At 38.4% G+C, this 18,097-nt stretch overlaps 1 protein-coding gene across 9 annotated transcripts in view; it reads right to left on the bottom strand.

Annotated features, from left to right (window-relative positions):
* The window catches only part of PLEKHA7 (pleckstrin homology domain containing A7), a 193,499-nt gene that overhangs the window by 67,188 nt on the left and 108,214 nt on the right, over positions 1-18,097 (bottom strand). For all 9 annotated transcript variants that reach the window (XR_009631023.2, XR_010908926.1, XM_060767735.2 and 6 more), the window contains 2 exons: positions 15,100-15,204; positions 2,392-2,464 (listed from right to left, as the gene is read on the bottom strand). Coding sequence is in view for 7 of the 9 variants with exons in the window: in XM_060767735.2 (XP_060623718.2) it covers positions 2,392-2,464; positions 15,100-15,204 (178 nt within the window). In the remaining 2 variants the exon portion in view is untranslated. The remainder of the gene's footprint in view (positions 1-2,391; positions 2,465-15,099; positions 15,205-18,097) is intronic.

Here is an 18,097-nt window from a genome sequence, read left to right as displayed (position 1 = left end):
CATATAGAACAAGGCCATCTTTCAAAGAGCATGATTTCATGATGTACAAGGTTTGTAAGTCATACTTTGAATTGTCCTTGTAAACAGACCACAGACTGCATGGAACTTCGAGAGGGTCAAAGCATCTAGTGACCAAGACTCCTTTCCTGTATATTAGCTAACGAATCAGTCCTAACAAGCAAGTGACTTCACACTTGTAGCAATCAATTGTATGGTTACAGAATTTGTGTTAAAGGTGGAGATTACAATATCTCTGGAATTATTTCCAAAAAAACATAGGCAGAGTCCTGCTTTTATGTAGATGTGAAGGTCTGGAGGGGGAGGGGGGCTACACTTTTTTGTCCCTTTTATCCAACATTTGTTGTTCCAGAAAAACTGAAAATTTAGAATTTTGCATGTTTTTAAAAAAGATGAACAAAAAATCAATACCTACCTCTTCTTATATTTATTACATTGACAAATTGTATGGGCTACATAGAAGACAGACCTTTATGTCAGACCATTTACAGCAGTCCTAACTAAAGTGGTAGTCTATAAACTGGTGGTAGTACAGAGTGAGTTTCCAACTATACTAGTATAGTATTAGATCATCGTAATTCCTACTTTCCTCAGTTAATTTTATGGGAATTGGTGCTTTATATTGGCTTGAAACATGGATTATTGTGTTCTGTTTCTTTGCTTGATTCTCAAAAACTGACAAAAAAAAGTTCCTTAAAGTTCAAGTGGTCCACACAGCTCAGGATTTTGTAGCTCCAAAAATTAAAAAGTAAAAACAGTTTTAAAAAGTTTTTAAAGTAAAAAAAGTTTTTAAAGGAAATTTTTAAGTACATTCAATTTCTAATTATTTTCTCAATAAACTGTATTTTTAATATATCAAATATGACAATTTTATGCTAAACCAAGAAATACATGACATTTTAATGTCCTTAAAGTCACAAAGTAATTCTCTATTTGCAAAGGCAGTAAATATTGGGTGTGTTTTTTTTCAATTTTTGAAACATTTCTGATTTTTCGAATCTTTTCCCTTTGGCTTCAAAACGTCTAATTTCATATTTTTATTTCTGCAGGTTGTCAGTTTAAGAAAGCATCAAATATTCAATAGTGATGGGAAAAAACCTGAAAATATTTACAAAATGATAGAAAAATGTGTTTCTCTAGCATCAAGGGACTATGATGAGAAGACTGACGTGAGTCTTAGTTCAAGACTTGATCTCCACTTCCTTGGGCTAAAGACACTTTCCATGCAGGAGACAAAGCTTTCAGCACTGATGATAATATTTTTGTATTGCAATATTTCTGCACAACAACGTGGTTTCTGGAACAGAAAATCCTGTATTTGGGGACTTATTCAGAATAAAAAATATATCTTGCTGTTTTTGCACAGAAAAGTGGAGGAAAAGGCAATTTTTGCATAGAAAGTAACATTTCTTTGTTTCGGTGCATAAATATTATTTTATGTTCAGTAAATTGTGTTTTTTACACAAACATTATATATGTAAATTTTGTACAGAATCTCCACCTTCAAGCAGTCTCCAAAACTCTAGATACTTCTCACAGCAGGAAGAAAACTGCCAAAATTATTTTCTGCTTTATTTGAAAACAAATCAACAAAGCATTACACCCCTATCCAACAGTCACTAACTAGAGCTGCAGCCTGAAGCATGGACAAATATAGCAGCTCTCTGTTGTTGTTTGCTTTGCAGTAACTGGAATCCAAAGATATACACATGTTCAACTTTTCTAATCATTATTGAGTTTTTTTAGTAATGTCCTTACTTGAATTAATCCAGTTTAATAGAGTATACTTATCAATTTTTACAATATTTGTTTGTGTTTTAATCAAGTTAACTGCTATCCACAAAGTGATAAGAGATAACATGTTAAAGAAGTGTGGAATTGATACCATCACAAATCTACACTTTAATATTTCGTTTTATTCCACTGAGAACAGACAAACTAGAGCCTCTGTACTTTGCAGTCTCTTGTGATGATTAATCTTTCAGAAGAACTTTTGGTAGGACACAAGTAAGGAAATATTATTGTCCAATCATGATTCTTGCTTTGTTATCAAGAACTGGGTATGGCAATTGCTTTGTCAGTGCCATAGCCAAAAAAATTCTTATCCTCCAAACAAATAGCTAACAGATATGAAAAGGCAAAATCTATCAACAGCAATTCCAACTTATCTCTGAATTCCCCCATACGTATCCCTGAATTAAATGGAAGTGCCGTATATGGAAAAGGTAAATCTAGTAGTTTTTGGATGAGTTAAATCTGAAAGAATATAAGGTCTAAATCTTAGATATCTAAAACCTAGAGGAGCAAATTCAGGATTCATGAATTGTTCTCCATTACCAAAAAAATATTAAAGTCAGAACTTTATTCACTAACCTTTATAGTAAAATAAACAATAATCAGCAAGTACAAACCAGCGTCTTTTCCATAATCTCATCCCAGAGCTATCCTGAAAACAGAAATGATAATAGATGCCACATTACATTTATAACAACGTAAATGTATTCCAAATAGAACTCCTTAATTCTGTATTCTAAATAGATTAAATGAATATATATACATTTGGGGGTGTTTTGTTATAGTACATGGGAAAAAAGGTTCTGCATGATTGTAATGGCAATACTGATATAAGGGATAATAGACTGTTTATCTGTAACTCTGGTTACTCCAGGTGGTCATCCGTGAAACCATGCAAATAGAGTCTTGTTCAGAACCCTCTAGAGCTGAGTAGCTTTATGACAGGAATCCCACATTCATACTCTCCCACACATAGTGGAGTATGCCAAGATACTTTCCTTAGTATTTAATCCACTGCTTAAACTACAGGGCAGAACAGAAGCAGATGGGAGGGGGTCAGGCTGTGAGTTCACAGATAATCTCTCTAAGAACTATTGTTGTGGTCTTTATGACTCACACAAATTGGTAACTTACAGGAGATGCTGCTATGCCAGTGGCTGAATAAAAGTCAATTGTGCAAAGGAAGCATCAGCATATGCTCAAGCATCAACTCTGCAGAGAATACTAAAAGTGGACCGAAGAGAGTGCACTCATACTTTACAAAGGTCAGATATGTGACACCTTTTTAATGATTCCTGAAGAACTCTTGGAGGCAATCTAGTGAAATGATATGTTAAGGATACTGTGTCCAAAATCTATCTGGCAAGACCAGCATCGTCTTCTCTATATCCCATAGCACGGAAAGAGTGCAAGGCAACTTCCAATTATTGATTCTGATCTTGATTATAGTCCAGAAAATTAGTCCCAGAAGACCATATGGAAAAATGGTCTGTTCCATCTGAATACAAAGGCACCTCTGAGTGTACAATTTATGTCTTGTCTGTGCTGTCCTGCTCAGCATGCCTGCCAAGATTTTGCCTGTCACTGCCATATATATGTCATTGGGAATAACATGTATTCTTATGCATCATTCACAAATGGGAAGCGACAGCCTGAGGACCCTTCTGAAATGTGTACCATCCTGTTTGTCGAGATAATACATGACCATGGATTATATGTTTTTGACTTTGACATAGGAAACACTTTCAGATGCCATGAGAGCTTTTAAAATGTCAAGAAATTATTGTAAATTTTAATAATTTTATGAGACATGCGTTGTTAAGACTATGGAATAGATAAAAGCCATTGTTATGCCACATCTTCTCCTTATTAATATCCTGGAAAGTATCTTATAAAAATGGTAAAAGACCTCTCTTAGTATTACCACCAGCCATTAATGTGGAGTGATCCACAGAGTGGTCCCATGCAGTGATGTATGTACAGTAATGATGAGGACTAACTGGATGCTGGAATGCTATGCCTTCTAGAATGTTTGGCAGGAAAGTTCACCAAAGAAGTTCCCTACTAACTGCTGTAGATAGAAACTTTTTTTGGAGGACTATCTTCCTCCATGTCAAAACTCACAAGGAACCATAACAGCAAAATTCCCACCATTAGCCTCAATAGGTAAACAAAATTTGTAGTAGTGGCCTTAAGGCCTAGAAGTTGTGGCATAGTTTGGGTTCTGCACATAGGAACATGAGAAATGCAATATAAAGACATATTAATCTATGTGCTCTGTCCAGAAGTAAAAATACCAAAGCTCTTGGAACATTCATATTCTATCAGAATTTGGATGGACCTGGTGGGAATGAATTGTGACTCTTACAGGTTGATAGAAAAACCAAAATCTTTCGGTGAATATGCATGTGAGTCCATCATCTAAAATCTTACCAGCTAAGCCATTAAACAAGTTCAGACCATCAAAGGTCACATATCTGATATGTGATCTGGCACAGTCAGTGATATCCACAACCATGCAGATATCACATAGCTACTACGACTTGGCCATTGCCACAGTCATCCAAGAAAGTATTCAGGAAGAAAGCAATCTTTTCCCATAAAAACTGTTGATAGGTGGTCACACAGGCCTCATAACTGCTCACTCTGATAAGGTTGCTGATGATATGCATATCTAAACATCGAGTCCAATTTATAACCGTTCTTTTCCAGAGGAGCTGAGCAGGCTCTCTTGCTGACTTTAGCTTGCACTGTCCCCAGTATGAAGGAATTAAATTGGCTGTGCTGGAATAAAAAGCCGACCTCTCCCTTCTGCATTCTATACAAGTCTTCAATATTGCAAGAAAGAGGCATCATGAGTGATGATTTGGTACAGGTTTTTAAGATCAATTCAGGGGGTGCTTTGGTATTCAACTTTACATTTGTTTTAATGGTTTTTAACTGTGAATATACATATTTGTATACAGTATTTTAAATGGTTATGCTGATGCTTTTATGTTAAGTTAAATAAATCTGCTCCACCTCTATCTCACCCCGCATTTTTAGCTTTAGTATCTTATTCTGTGCATGCGGCCCGCTCACTGTTGCTGTGTTATGAATAATTTTATGTTAATTACATAATGTCTTATGTAATTTATTATGTTATTGTTTTGCGTTTTGATTTTATTTATTGTATTGTATTGTGTTGTTGGGCTTAGCCTCATGTAAGCCGCCCGAGTCCTCATTGGGGAGATGGTGGCGGGGTATAAATAAAGTTTATTATTATTAAGTCGCTTTGAGTCCTCTTTGGAGGAGATAAAGCAAGACAATAATAATAATAATAATAATAATAATAATAATAATAATAATAATAATTCGACAGTGTTTGACAGTGGCACTGAAGAAGGGAAAAATCATTGAAAGTGAGGGCATAAATATGCTCAATGGCCAAGCAACAAAGTGTCACCAGCCAGAGGCTTATAAATATCTGGGAATACTACAGATGGACAACATCAAACATGAACATGTGAAAACTGTGGTCAGCAAATAATACATTCAAAGGGTCAGAAAAATTCTCAAAAACAAGCTCAATGGAGGCAATACCATCAAGACCATAAACACCTGGGCCATATCTGTCATAAGATATACTGCTGGCATCATAAACTGGATGCAGGCAGAATTGGGCAATCTGAACAGAAAAAACAAGAAAACTCATGACCATTTATAATGCACTACATCCTCGCAGTGATGTTGACCAGCTCTATCTGCCTAGAAAGTCTGGTGGCAGAGGACTTTTACAAGTAAAACAAGCAGTCGAAGAAGAAAAACACACCCTGGCAGAATATGTCAAAGAAAGCCAAGAACCTGCTTTAATTGAAGTCAATAATCAGAAACTTCTCAAAGCACAGCAGACAAAGAATCAGTACAAGAAAACTGCACTACAAACCAGAGCTGACAGCTGGCACAACAAAGCATTGCATGGATAGTTCCTTGACAAAATTGAAGGAAAAGTTGGCAAGGAGAAGACCTGGTTATGGCTCATGAATGGAACACTGAAGGAGACAGAAGGCCTGATTCCTGCAGCCCAAGAGCAAGCCATCAGAACAAATGCCATTAAGGCCAGGATTGAAAAATCAGCTGATGACCCAAAAGGCAGACTGTGCAAGGAAGCTGATGAAACCATTGATCATATCCTCAGCTACTGCAAGAAAATCGCACAAACAAACTACAAACAGAGGCACAACTCTTGGCTCAAATGATTCATTGGAACTTATGTCACAAGTACCACATGCCAGTTGTAAAAAAACTTGTGGGATCATAAACCTGCAAAGACAGTGGAAAATAAACAAGCAAGAATACTGTGGGACTTTCAAATCCAGACTGACAAAGTTTTGGAACACAATAAGCCAGACACCCCGATTGTGGAAAAGAAAAAAGTTTGGATTATTGATCTTGCCATACCGGGTGACAGTCACATTGAGGAAAACAACAGGAAAAAATCAGTCGTTATCAGGACCTCAAAATCGAACTGCAAAGACTCTGGCATAAACCAGTACAGGTGGTCCCAGTGGTCATCGGCACACTGGGTGCCGTGCCAAAAGATCTCAGGCGGCATTTGGAAACAATAAACATTGATAAAATCATGATCTGTAAACTGCAAAAGACCACCTTACTTGCATCTGTACGCATCATTCTTTTTTTTTTTTAAATATCTTTATTGAAGTTTTCCATAATACATACAAACAAACAACACGAAGTACTTACTGCTAAAGGAGGGGGGAGGGGTGGAGGGGTAGGAATGAAGGAGGGGAGGGGGAGTGGTTGGAAATGGGAGTGGAGGGTTTCGACAGGGGTGGTGGTAGGTGAATATATTTAAAAAACAAAGTTGACTTCCAATCAAGGCTGCGGGTTTTCTAAGTTCTTAGACTTGTCGATATGTAATTCTTGTCTTCCTTATGTCTTTCGCTTCTTATTCTGATAATGTTATGTTTTTCCTTTCTTTTAGAAACATTCTTAACGGTTGCCAGTCTATCTTATTTTTCTTGCTTTTGTCATATATTAAATTTGCCAGAGTATCGTTTTCCATCAAATCTCTTACTTTTAGTAGCCAGCTATCTATTGTAGGTAGCTCTTTCTTTTTCCACTGGCTTGCGATTAGTATCCTTGCAGCAGCTGCCAAGTGATAGAGTAACTTATCTTTGTTTTTGTCTAAATTGAAGTCTAGCAAATGAAGGAGGTAGTACTCCGGCTTGGGTTCAAATTTAATCTGTAATATTCTTTGTATTTGTTTGTGTATCTCTAACCAGAAATTCTTTACCTTTTTACACTGCCACCATACGTGGAAGTAGGTGCCTATATGGTTACCGCATTTCCAACAGTTGTTATTTGTTCCTTTTTGGAATTTGGCAAGTTGTTGCGGCGTAATGTGCCAGCGAAGAAACATTTTTTTCCAGTTTTCTGTTATATTGGCTGATTTGGCATATTTGGTTTTTAATCTTCCATATGGTCTCCCATTCTCTAAGCAGGATGGAATGCCCGAAGTCTGTAGCCCATTTTACCATATTATCCTTGATTAACTCTGTCTCCGTATTCCATTCGAGCAGCTTCTTGTATAATACTTTTATTATTTTCTTTTCTTTTTTCATTATTTGGTCCCAGAACGTATCTTGCGGGGCAAATCCTTTCTTTTCATCATCTTTAAAGCTTTCTTTTACTTGTAGATAGTGAAACCATGGGATGTTCATTTCGTTTTTTCTTAGTTGGTCCAGAGATTTTATATTCCATTTGCCTTCTTTTTTCTCTAAGAGTTCTTTATAGGTATACCAGTTGGCACTTGGTACTTCTCTTTTATGGTGGGCTTCTGTCGGGGAGAACCAGGTTGGTGTTTTGTCGTAGAAGTTCCTCTTATACTTCTCCCATGTTTTCAGCAGGGCAGCCCTTACAAAATGATGTGTGAAGTTCTTTTCAATTTTTGCTTTTCCAAGCCATAGGTAGGCGTGCCAGCCCCTCCTGATGTCAAAACCTTCCAGATTTAGAAGTTTTTTCTTTGTAAGGGTTGCCCAGTCCCTGACCCAAGATAGGGCACAGGCATCGTAGTAAAGCTGTAAGTTCGGAAGGCCCAGTCCGCCTCTTTCGATTGCGTCTGTTGCTATTTTGTACTTGACCCTTGCTTTTTTCCCTTCCCATACATATTTTTGGATATCTTTTTTCCATTGAGAGAAGCAGTGGGTAGTTCTGAGGATGGGGATCGTTTGGAATAAAAAAATCATTTTCGGTAGTACACTCATCTTGACTACCGCAATTCTACCGAGCAGGCTTAGTCTTAGATGGTTCCAGCTTTCTAGTTTTTTCTGGATGGCTTTCCATGTTGTTTCGAAATTATGTTTAACCAACTGCGAGTTACTGGCTGTTAATTGTATTCCCAGATATTTTACTTTATTGGTGACTTCATATTGTGAGGTTTCCTGTAGCTTTTCTTTTTTGATTTTGTTCATGTTTTTGGTTAGAATTTTTGTCTTGGTCTTATCGATTTTAAGTCCTGCTACTCTTCCGTATGCTTCGATTTTATTCGTCCATTTCTGTATAGTCTCTAATGGGTTTTCGACTATGCAGACGATGTCATCCGCAAACGCCTTTAGCTTGTACTCTTCGTTCCTAATTTTAGTACCCCTTAGATTGTCATCTCTTCTTATCTCATCTAATAGTATTTCGAGTGTCATAATGAAGAGCAGGGGGGACAGTGGGCATCCCTGTCTGGTGCCTCTCTTAATATCGATTTTATCCGTATCGTGTCCATTTATTCTGATTCTTGCGCTCTGTTTGGTGTATATGGCGTTTATTGCGTTGGTGAAGTAGAATCCCATATCTCTCTCCTTTATGATCTGCTGCATGAAATTCCAATTGACGCAGTCAAATGCTTTTTCAGCATCGACAAATAACAGTCCCAGTTCTTTTTGGGGATTAGCTTCATAATATTCTATTATATTAAGTACTGTTCTAAGATTTTCCCTCATCTGCCTGTTCGGCAGGAATCCTGTCTGATCTTCGTTAATAATATCGCTTAAAAATGTTTTCAATCTATTGGCTATTATGCTAGAAAAGATCTTGTAATCGTTGTTAAGTAGCGATATCGGCCTATAGTTTTTCACGTTGTCAGCTTCAGTCCCCTCTTTGTGAATTAATGTAATGACTGCCTCCTGCCATGATTCCGGGATTTTCGCATGGTGTAGGATACTGTTGAATAGCTCTCTCAGATGTGGAGTAAGTTCTTCTTGAAAGGTCTTATAAAATTTTGTTGTTAGTCCATCCGGGCCGGGTGCTTTATTGTTGGGTAGGTTTTGAATCGTTCTCTTTATCTCTTCATCATCTATCTGTTTGTTAAGATTTTCTCTTTGTGTTTCTTTTATTTTTTCCAGCTTGTGTTCTGACAAGAAGCATACTATTTCTTCCATTTTTATTTCATCCTTTTTATATAATTCTTTGTAGAATGTTGTAAACTGTTTCCTGATCTCCTCTTCTGTGTGATAAGTATTTCCCTCTTTCGTTATCTTCGTTATAAAATGTTGTTGTCTTCTTTTCGTTAGTTTTTTAGCTAGGAGTTTCCCTGGTTTGTTAGCGTTCATAAAATAGTTTACCTTTGTATATTTGAGATTTTTTGCGATTTGTTCTAGTTGGGTTGAATTCATTTGTTTCTTTGTCAATTCAAGTTCTAATTTGATTTTCTTGTTTCCCGGTCTTCTTTTTAGTTTTGATTCCAGTTCTTCTATTCTCTTCTTAAGTTCTGCTTGTTCTTCATTTCGTTTCTTGTTTCGGGCCGCCCCTTGTTGTATAAAGTGCCCTCTCATCACTGCCTTGCAAGCATCCCAAACTACTTCAATTCTAGTTCCTTTATTGCTGTTAAATCTGAAGAATTCCTTAATATGATTTTTGTTGTTCTCTACATCTTTTTCTGCTTTTAGCAGGAATTCATTCAGTTTCCATTTCCTCTGATGTCTTTCTCCTTGTAGTTCGACTCTTATCGGGCAGTGATCCGTATTAGTTCTGGGCAGTATCTGGATCTTATTTATTGTGGTTAAGATGGAGTTGGTTGCCCACACCATATCTATCCTAGACCATGTGTTATATCTCCCGGAATGAAATGTGAAATCCTTTTCGGTCGGGTTTCTCGTTCTCCACACGTCCTTCAAGAATAGTTCTTTTTTAAGTTGGAGGAAATTTGTCGGTAGTTTCCCTCCGTTTGGGTCTTTTCTATTTGTATTTGTTTTGTCCAAATTGCAATCGAGCACACCATTAAAGTCACCAACTAGAATTAGATTTTCATAAGATTGTTCTAGTATTTTCTTTCTCAATTCTTTTATGAATTTTGTTTTTGGACCGGTAGGGGCGTAGATATTACAGATGAGGGTGTCTTGTTCGTTTACTTTGGTTTTAATTCCTATCATTCTTCCTTCCTCATCTTTGAACGCAAACGATGCATTCGTTGTGTTTTTAACGTAGATCACCACGCCCTTTTTTTGTGAAGCTAGTGAATGAAACTCTTTACCCAATTGTGTCTGTGTCAAAAGATAGCTGTGTCTCTGTGTAATATGTGTTTCTTGTAGTGCCATAAAATCAAAATTCCCCTTTTTAAGTGCATTGAAGATTAGTTTTCTTTTATTTGGCGAGTTCATGCCATTAACATTATTAACATAAATCGTCAGTTTCTTCATTGCCATATTCTTGTCGGTTTTCTTGATCAACGGTTCCCATTCCGTTTCCTCCCTCGTCATCTTCAGTGGAATCTGGTCTGGGTCTTTTCTTTTCTTTTTGTCTCCACGCTTTTTCCTTCCTTTCTTCTCTCTTGGTCTCGCTTCTCGTTGTGTTGGCCGCTTCTTCTTTAGCTGAATTTTGTTCCTTTTCTAGGTCTTTTTGGAAAGTTTTATAGAATTCCTTAGCTTTGTCTTCCGACGTCAGCCAAATTTTGCTTTCCTTATAGGTCACCGAGATTCCCTCCAGTTTCTCCCATCTGAATTTTATTTTGTGTTTTTTTAATTCGTCAGTAAGAAAGTAATATTTTTTTCTTTTGTTCATAGATGTTGCAGAGAATTCTTTGAGTATTATCACTTTCTTTCCTTTAAACATGGGTTGGGTTTTAGCTTTCATTTTAATAATCTCGTCTCGAAAGCTTTTTCTACAGAAATTGACCACGATGTCCCTAGGGACTTTGTTCCTCTTGGCATAGTTCGAGTTAACTCGTTGAATCGTGTCAATTTCTCTGTCCATTTCCTCCTTGGTCATATTGACGACCTCAGCGGCTATCCCAATCACAATGTTTCGCAAGGAGCTTTCTTCATTTTCTTCGATGTTCCTGAATCTAAGCTGGAATTCGGTCTCTTTGCTGGCCCATACTTCCTGTTGCCTTTCCAGTTTTTCATTTACGGCCTCTAGTGTCTTTATTTTATGTTCTACTTTGCCTTGGTTTCTCTTTAATACAACGTTATCTTTTTTGACTTCTTTTATATCTTCCTGGATGGCATTCATCTCTTTTTTGATCCCCGCCAGATCTTCCTTCATTTCCTGTCTTAGTTTCCCCATCTCTTTTTGGAAGAGTTTTTCCATGTTCTGCTGTGTCTTCAATTGGTTGTCTTCTATTTTTTTTTCAATGTGTTCATGTATCTTCGTCATTTCCTGCATTAAGTCAAGTAACGAGGGTTCGGGTTGTATTGAAAGTCTTCTTGCTGGGGTTGGTGTCGAGGGTGGTGTTGTGGACGTTGCTGTCATTGGGGTCGTTGTTTTATTCTGTTTTGTAGCTGTATTTTTTTTATCCCCTTTATTATCAGCCATTTTTTTTATTTGTTTTATTTTGTATATTTCCAAAAATATTATTCTGCTCTATTTTTTTTGGGTTTTGTTGTTCTTGATATTTGTTGTTATTATTTTTATCTTTGTTGGTTGTTATTGTTGTTCTTGTTTTATTCTAGTCCCTTTTATCCAAATTTTAATATTATTTATTTGATTATTTTATTTATTTATTATTATTATTATTTTTATTATTTATTGTTGTTTTTTTTTAATTTAGTTTATATATATATATATATATATATATATTAGTTTCCCCCCTTTTTTTAAAAATATGTTAAATATGTTTATTTTTTGTTTATTTATGTTTGTATATTTTTATTATTATTATTATATTATTATTCTATATATATATTCGATATTTCAATTAATTATTTAATTAATTAATTAATTTGTCTATTGTTATTTTGTTATTATTGTGATAATTATTATTATTAGTATTCAACCTATTTGTTTATATATATATATATATATATATATATATATATATAATTTATATTTTAGTATATGTGTTAGGGAGTATTAAATATTTATATATTTTCTGTTGTTTGTTTGAGTTGTTTGGTTTAGTTTTCTTCCTTTTTCCCCCCCTTTATTTCGTTTCAATTTTATTTGGCTGTGACTCTGATCTTCGTTCTTCTGTCCTTGCTTTCTTTCCCTCTCTCACTTTGTTCGCTCTTCCTGTTTACGTCCTCCCCCCACCATGCGTCTTCTTTCCTCTCTCCTGTTTGAGGCTCCTCCCCTTTCAGCCTCTCTCCATGTGGTGCGCGTTTCTCTGCGTAGCCCTGCGTGTCTCCACCCCTGACGTTCCCTGACGCTCCAGGCGGGCGTTCCGCTTTCCGCTCTCTCCTTCTCTCTCCTTCCGCCCTTCCTTCTGCCCTTCTGGGTCTTAAAGGTACCAACCCAATTTTTAAATTAGATTGTTTTGGTTTGTTTTTTCCTTTCCCCGGGGGGGGGGGAGGTAGGGGGTTGAAGACTTGAAGGGGAGGGAGGGGGGAGGGCTTGCCTTGGCGTGAATGAGGCTTTAGGTGAGCTTTGAGAGTGGGTTGCAAAGGTGGGGGGCTTACCTTCCCTTAACGTTCTTTCTGTCTCTTTCTCCTCTTTTTCTTCTTAGGTTTCTCTTATGTTTCTCTGACTTTCTCTGGCTTTTCTGACTTTTATTCCTTTGCCTCGTTCTCAGTCTTTTAGGCTCTCATTCTTTCAGTCTTGGTTTTTCTTGGCTATCTTCCCTTTTAACTCTCTCTCTCCTTCTCTTTATATCTTTCCCAGCGAAAGAGCAGACTGTTGGTCCCGCTTTCTATGATTCTTGCATTCTTTCTTCTTCCTTAAAGTATTCACCTTGTATCTTTGTTGAGAGTGGAGGCAAGCGGCATGGGTGGTTCTTTCGAACCTTGCCTCTCCCTTGGGCGCGAACCCCGGGAGGCTGCCAGGCGGGATTCGCGGTCTCCCTTGAGGGGAGGCCGCCCTTTCCCGCCCCCGCAGAACCTCCTTGGGGTCTAGCTTTCAAGCCGACCTCACTTCCATCGGCTGTGGGGTCTCTGCGACCTCAAACCCAAATAGGGAGGGCACGAGTTTTCTTTAGCTCACGGAGCATCAGAAACTCGCTGCTGCCGCCATTAAGCCTCCACCGGAAGTCCCCATCTGTACGCATCATTCAAAAAGACATCACACAGTTCTAGATGCTTGGGAAGTGTTTGACTTGTGATTCTGTAATACGAAGTCCGGCATATAGAACTCGTTTGCTGTGACATACTGTGGTTTTGTGTCAGAATAATAATAATCATAATCATAATAGATTTTCTGAGTAGTTCAAGAAAGGCTGAAAGTCATGGGAGCATCAGACAGTGCGTGGTGTTGACTACAGCATGTTGAAAACTGGATCTGACACAGGTGGAGGTTCAGAGATTAAGAGTCACTTCACACACAAGAACATGGTAACCCAAAGAATCTAAAATTGGGTATCTACCTAGGGTGAAAGAAGGAAAGTGGTAGAACCACTTTGAGATATCCCAAAGTCAGCATTAAAGATAAAAAGGGGCAACAATCAATCAAATAAATTTTATTGACAATGTAGTCTGTGCTCATTCAGAAGAAGACCTACAAGCCACTCTAAACACCTTTGCAAAGCATATGAGAAACATGGCCTCTCATTGAATATTGAGAAAACCAAAGTGTTCTTCCAGCAGGCACCAGCCGATCCCTTTGCAATGCCAGAAATACATCTGAATGGTGTAACATTAGAAAAGTCAACATTGACACTGAAATATACTGCCTGTGCTCTGCGAGTGAAGCATTTTTCCCAATGAAGCACAGAGTGTTTGAGGACCAGGACATCTGTAGGGAGACCAAGGTGTTTGTTTATAAAGCCATTGTCCTTTCAACCCTGCTATATGCCTGCAAAACATGGACTGTCTACAGACCTCACATGCAATTCCTGGAACGGTTCCATCAGATTTGCCTCCAAAAAATCCTGCAAATCTCTTGGGAAGACAGGCAAACAAATGTCAGCATACTAGAAGATACAAAGGCCACCAGCACTGAAGTGATGCGCCTCCACCATCAACTCCGCTGGAACAGCCACATTGTCCGTATGCCCAATCATCATTTCCCAAAGTAGTTATTCTACTCCCAACTCAAGAACAGGAAAAGATATTTAAAGATGGGCTTAAAACCAACCTGAAAAACTGTGGGATAGACCCAGAGAACTGGGAAGCCCTGGCCCTTGAGCACTCTAACTGGAAGTCAGCTGTGACCAGCAGTGATGCAGAATTTGAAGAGGGCGAAAGGGAGAAACCTGCAAAGAGGAACGCACATCAAGCCAACCCTGACCAGACCGCCTTCCACCTGGAAACAAATGTCCTCACTCTGGGAGAACATGCGGATCAAGAATAGGACTCCACAGCTACCTACAGACCCACCACCAAGACACCATATCTGGAAGACCATAATCCTCGAACTACGAGGGATCACCTAAGTAAGTGACTTGGAGTGGAAAGATTTTCTGCAGAGTCTACTGTACACAGTTACTAACAGATTTCAGCAAATGCCTAGATGGCATTCAGAAACCATTTACTGTTGCCAGATTTTTCGTGACACCAACACTGAGCTAAGGGAATCCCATTTGGGGTTAGGAACCACAGTTTAAGAAGCGGTGTTCTAGTCCAACACAAAGAGGACTACCCCAATCTGGATCTCACATTTCAAACAAAAGCAAGAAAATTCAAAACTCAAGATTTTCTGTACAGGTTTTAGACTCATAGAAAAGATAAAGCCGATTTCTAAAAATATAGTTAAAGTTTAAATGATGAGTTATGGGAAACCATGATCACATACAATTTCAAATAGCAAACAAGCATTCTAGGTTCACAGCTTCAATGTTTTCAAAACTTATTTGAAGATTATCTAATTATTACAATGCAATTCTGACTAAGCAGTTGAAATATACTTACAACAATATAATCATACACTTACTTGCTTGTGAAGCCATCCTCTTACTACAACAGGAACATTAGGGTTTCTCCTTATAGCCTGGTCCCTCTTCCCAAAGCTGTGGATTTTATTGCCAGATTTTACCACCTTGAAATATAAGAATAATAAATATTTATTAAATACATCACTTCAGGTAATGACACTTAGGGTGCGGAAGGGGATAACCATGTCAGGCTATTGCAAAAGTTAGAGTAAAATGTGTTATTTGGCATTGGATTTAGTGGCCTATCCTGCACACTAAATAAAATAGACTGAGGTTCACAATGTTTATGTCTAATAAAATGTTTCACTAATTAGGTGCCACAAGAATCTTTGTTGTTTACACTGAGTACTGCACTGAATGTAACACGCATTCTGCAAATGTAGAAGCATTGCACTAACATGGGGATGGCCAACTTCAATGGCCAGCCCACCGGAGGCCACTATAAAGCCCCCCACAATAAAAGATGAGATGGCTAGCCAGCCAACTCTGGATCTAACCAGTTGTCCCTGTTTCCCAGTTTTAATGCACATCTAGAAGCTTCAGTGGCACATTATCATTTTTTTTGTAGTGACATTGTGGTGGTCACATATAGTCCATGCCGTAGCACCACTGCTACATTGGCGTAACTATGCTAACCCAGCAGAAGCAAAAAGGCAATGGGCAATGAACCCAGTAATCACAAAGAAGTACAATAAAATCACATGTCATTTTTAGGTGAGTAAGAAAGCTGTCTCTGACCAATTTATTTTTCCATTGCTTGGCTTCTGGATGAGTCTTTAGTGCTAGGAAGGTCTGTCAAGGATGTACTGGGAAACTACCTGTCTTGGAGCACAGATGGTTTTCCAAACCATGCTTATATGAGAAGACCCTGGCTCCAAGATGCAATCACAAGAGGAAATTATATAGATAGAAAGGATTTGCTATTGTAAGGTAAAATGGCCACACAATGAAATCTACAAAACAACTCTGAAGGCCACAGTTGGGACAACTGTAATGCGCACCTCAATTTTTAGGTGTAATTACTCCAAATGTATTTTCTATCAATTTTGTGCCCATTCCCACCTGGGTGCAAGCAGAAGCAATTCCACTTGCAGCCTTGGATGGGGGGAGGGCGCTGCTTCTTCTTTGCCTCCTTTCCCATCTGACGAGAGACAAGAGAGAAGTCAGCTAGGAAGGGAGGGGGCTTTCTGGCACTTCTCAGAGATGGGAAAAGAAGGAGAAGCCAGCTGGAAGTGCCCCCCTCCATGCAGAGACTCACAAGTTCACTAGCCTCAGCCTGACGGAGGGGCATAGACACCTTTTGGTGCACTACTGTAATGCTCCATCAAATCTCAATTTTGTCAAGGTCATTTAGCCAAAAAAAGTGCATATTACATTTGAGTAAATGCGGTAATTTAATGAAGACTTATATTTTGGAAGGGATGTGTGTTTGCATACATTTGTGTCTACCTGCACCATGCTCTGAGGCTGAGAGACTGTGACTTCAAAGAAAAAGCAGGATGAAGGAAAACAAAGGAGAAAGGTATGAAGGGAGTGGATGGAAGGGAAGAAAGAGAAAGAAGAGACTAGAAAGGAAGAGAAAAGGGAAGGAAGAAAGAAAGAAAAACAAGGGAAGAGGGAGGGAAGTAGAGGTGTATGAGGGGAAGCAATCAGTAGCATGCCTAATTTAAATACTGCCGTGTCTCTTTTTTTACTGCTGCTTTCTACTACTCTTTCGCCTAAGGCAGAGAAACATCTGGATAACAGCCAGCCTTTATGTTTTCAAGAATGAGATCACTCACTCCTTCTTTGTCTCAGGATCCTTAGTATAATCTGATACTTGCAGCTCAAATCTCCAACTGAAACTACATCTAGAATACAGACTTCACTGTAACAACATCTGGCCTAATTTTTGTAATCTTTCCCCTACCTCAATCTCATTTTGGATGGATCTGAAAGAGGTATTTGTCCAGCTATGGATTCTGGAGGCATCCTCCCACCCAACCAAGATTTTTATGTACATTTAGCGAGCTGTTCTCTTATCCTAAGACTGAAGATGAGAGCAAGGGCCTAAAAGAAGAAGAGACAGCCATTCTCAGTATGCAATACATTTGAAAACTCTCCATAATCATGGACATAGTAAGAAAGAATAAAGCATACTTGACCCTGCTGGCTGATTTAAGCACAATCACTTGACAGGCACTGCTTAGAAATGCCTGTTGTCCCACAGGAATCACACTGGGTGTAATCTCCACTTTTATAAGTAAAGCATAATTTAAAGCTTATTATGTATTGTCAAAGGCTTTCATGGCCGGAATCACTCAGTTCTTGTGGGTTTTTTCGGGTTATATGGCCATGTTCTAGAGGCATTTCTCCTGACGTTTCGCCTGCATCTATGGCAAGCATCCTCAGAGGTGAGGTCTGCTGGAGCTGGGAAAAAAGGGGTTTATATATCTGTGGAATGACCAGGGTGAGACAAAGGGCTTTTGTAAGTTGGGCTAGGTGTGAATCTTCCAACTGACCACCTTGATTAGCATACAATGGGCTGACTGTGCCTGGAGCAAACTCTTCTTGAAGGGTGATTAGGTGTCCCTGCCAGTTTTTCTCTCTGCTGTTTTTGCTGTTGCAATTTTTAGAATTTTTTAATACTGGTAGCCAGATTTTGTTCATTTTCATGGTTTCTTCCTTTCTGTTGAAATTGTCCACATGTTTGTGGATTTCAATGGCTTCTCTGTGTAGCCTGGCATGGTGGTTGTGAGAGTGGTCCAGCATTTTTGTGTTCTCAAATAAAATGCTGTGTCCAGGTTGGTTCATCAGGTGCTCTGCTATGGCTGATTTCTCTGGTTGGAGTAGTCTGCAGTGCCTTTCATGTTCCTGGATTCTTGTTTGGGCGCTGCATTTGGTGGTCCCTATGTAGACTTGTCCACAGCTGCATGTTATACGGTGAAATCCACAAACATGTGGACAATTTCAACAGAAAGGAAGAAACCATGAAAATGAACAAAATCTGGCTACCAG

The sequence above is a fragment of the Anolis sagrei genome, chromosome 1, assembly GCF_037176765.1.
Source record: "Anolis sagrei isolate rAnoSag1 chromosome 1, rAnoSag1.mat, whole genome shotgun sequence".
Lineage (NCBI taxonomy): Eukaryota > Metazoa > Chordata > Lepidosauria > Squamata > Dactyloidae > Anolis > Anolis sagrei.
The sequence above is the reverse complement of the archived record's forward strand: the minus strand, read 5'-3'. Positions and strand labels throughout refer to the sequence as shown.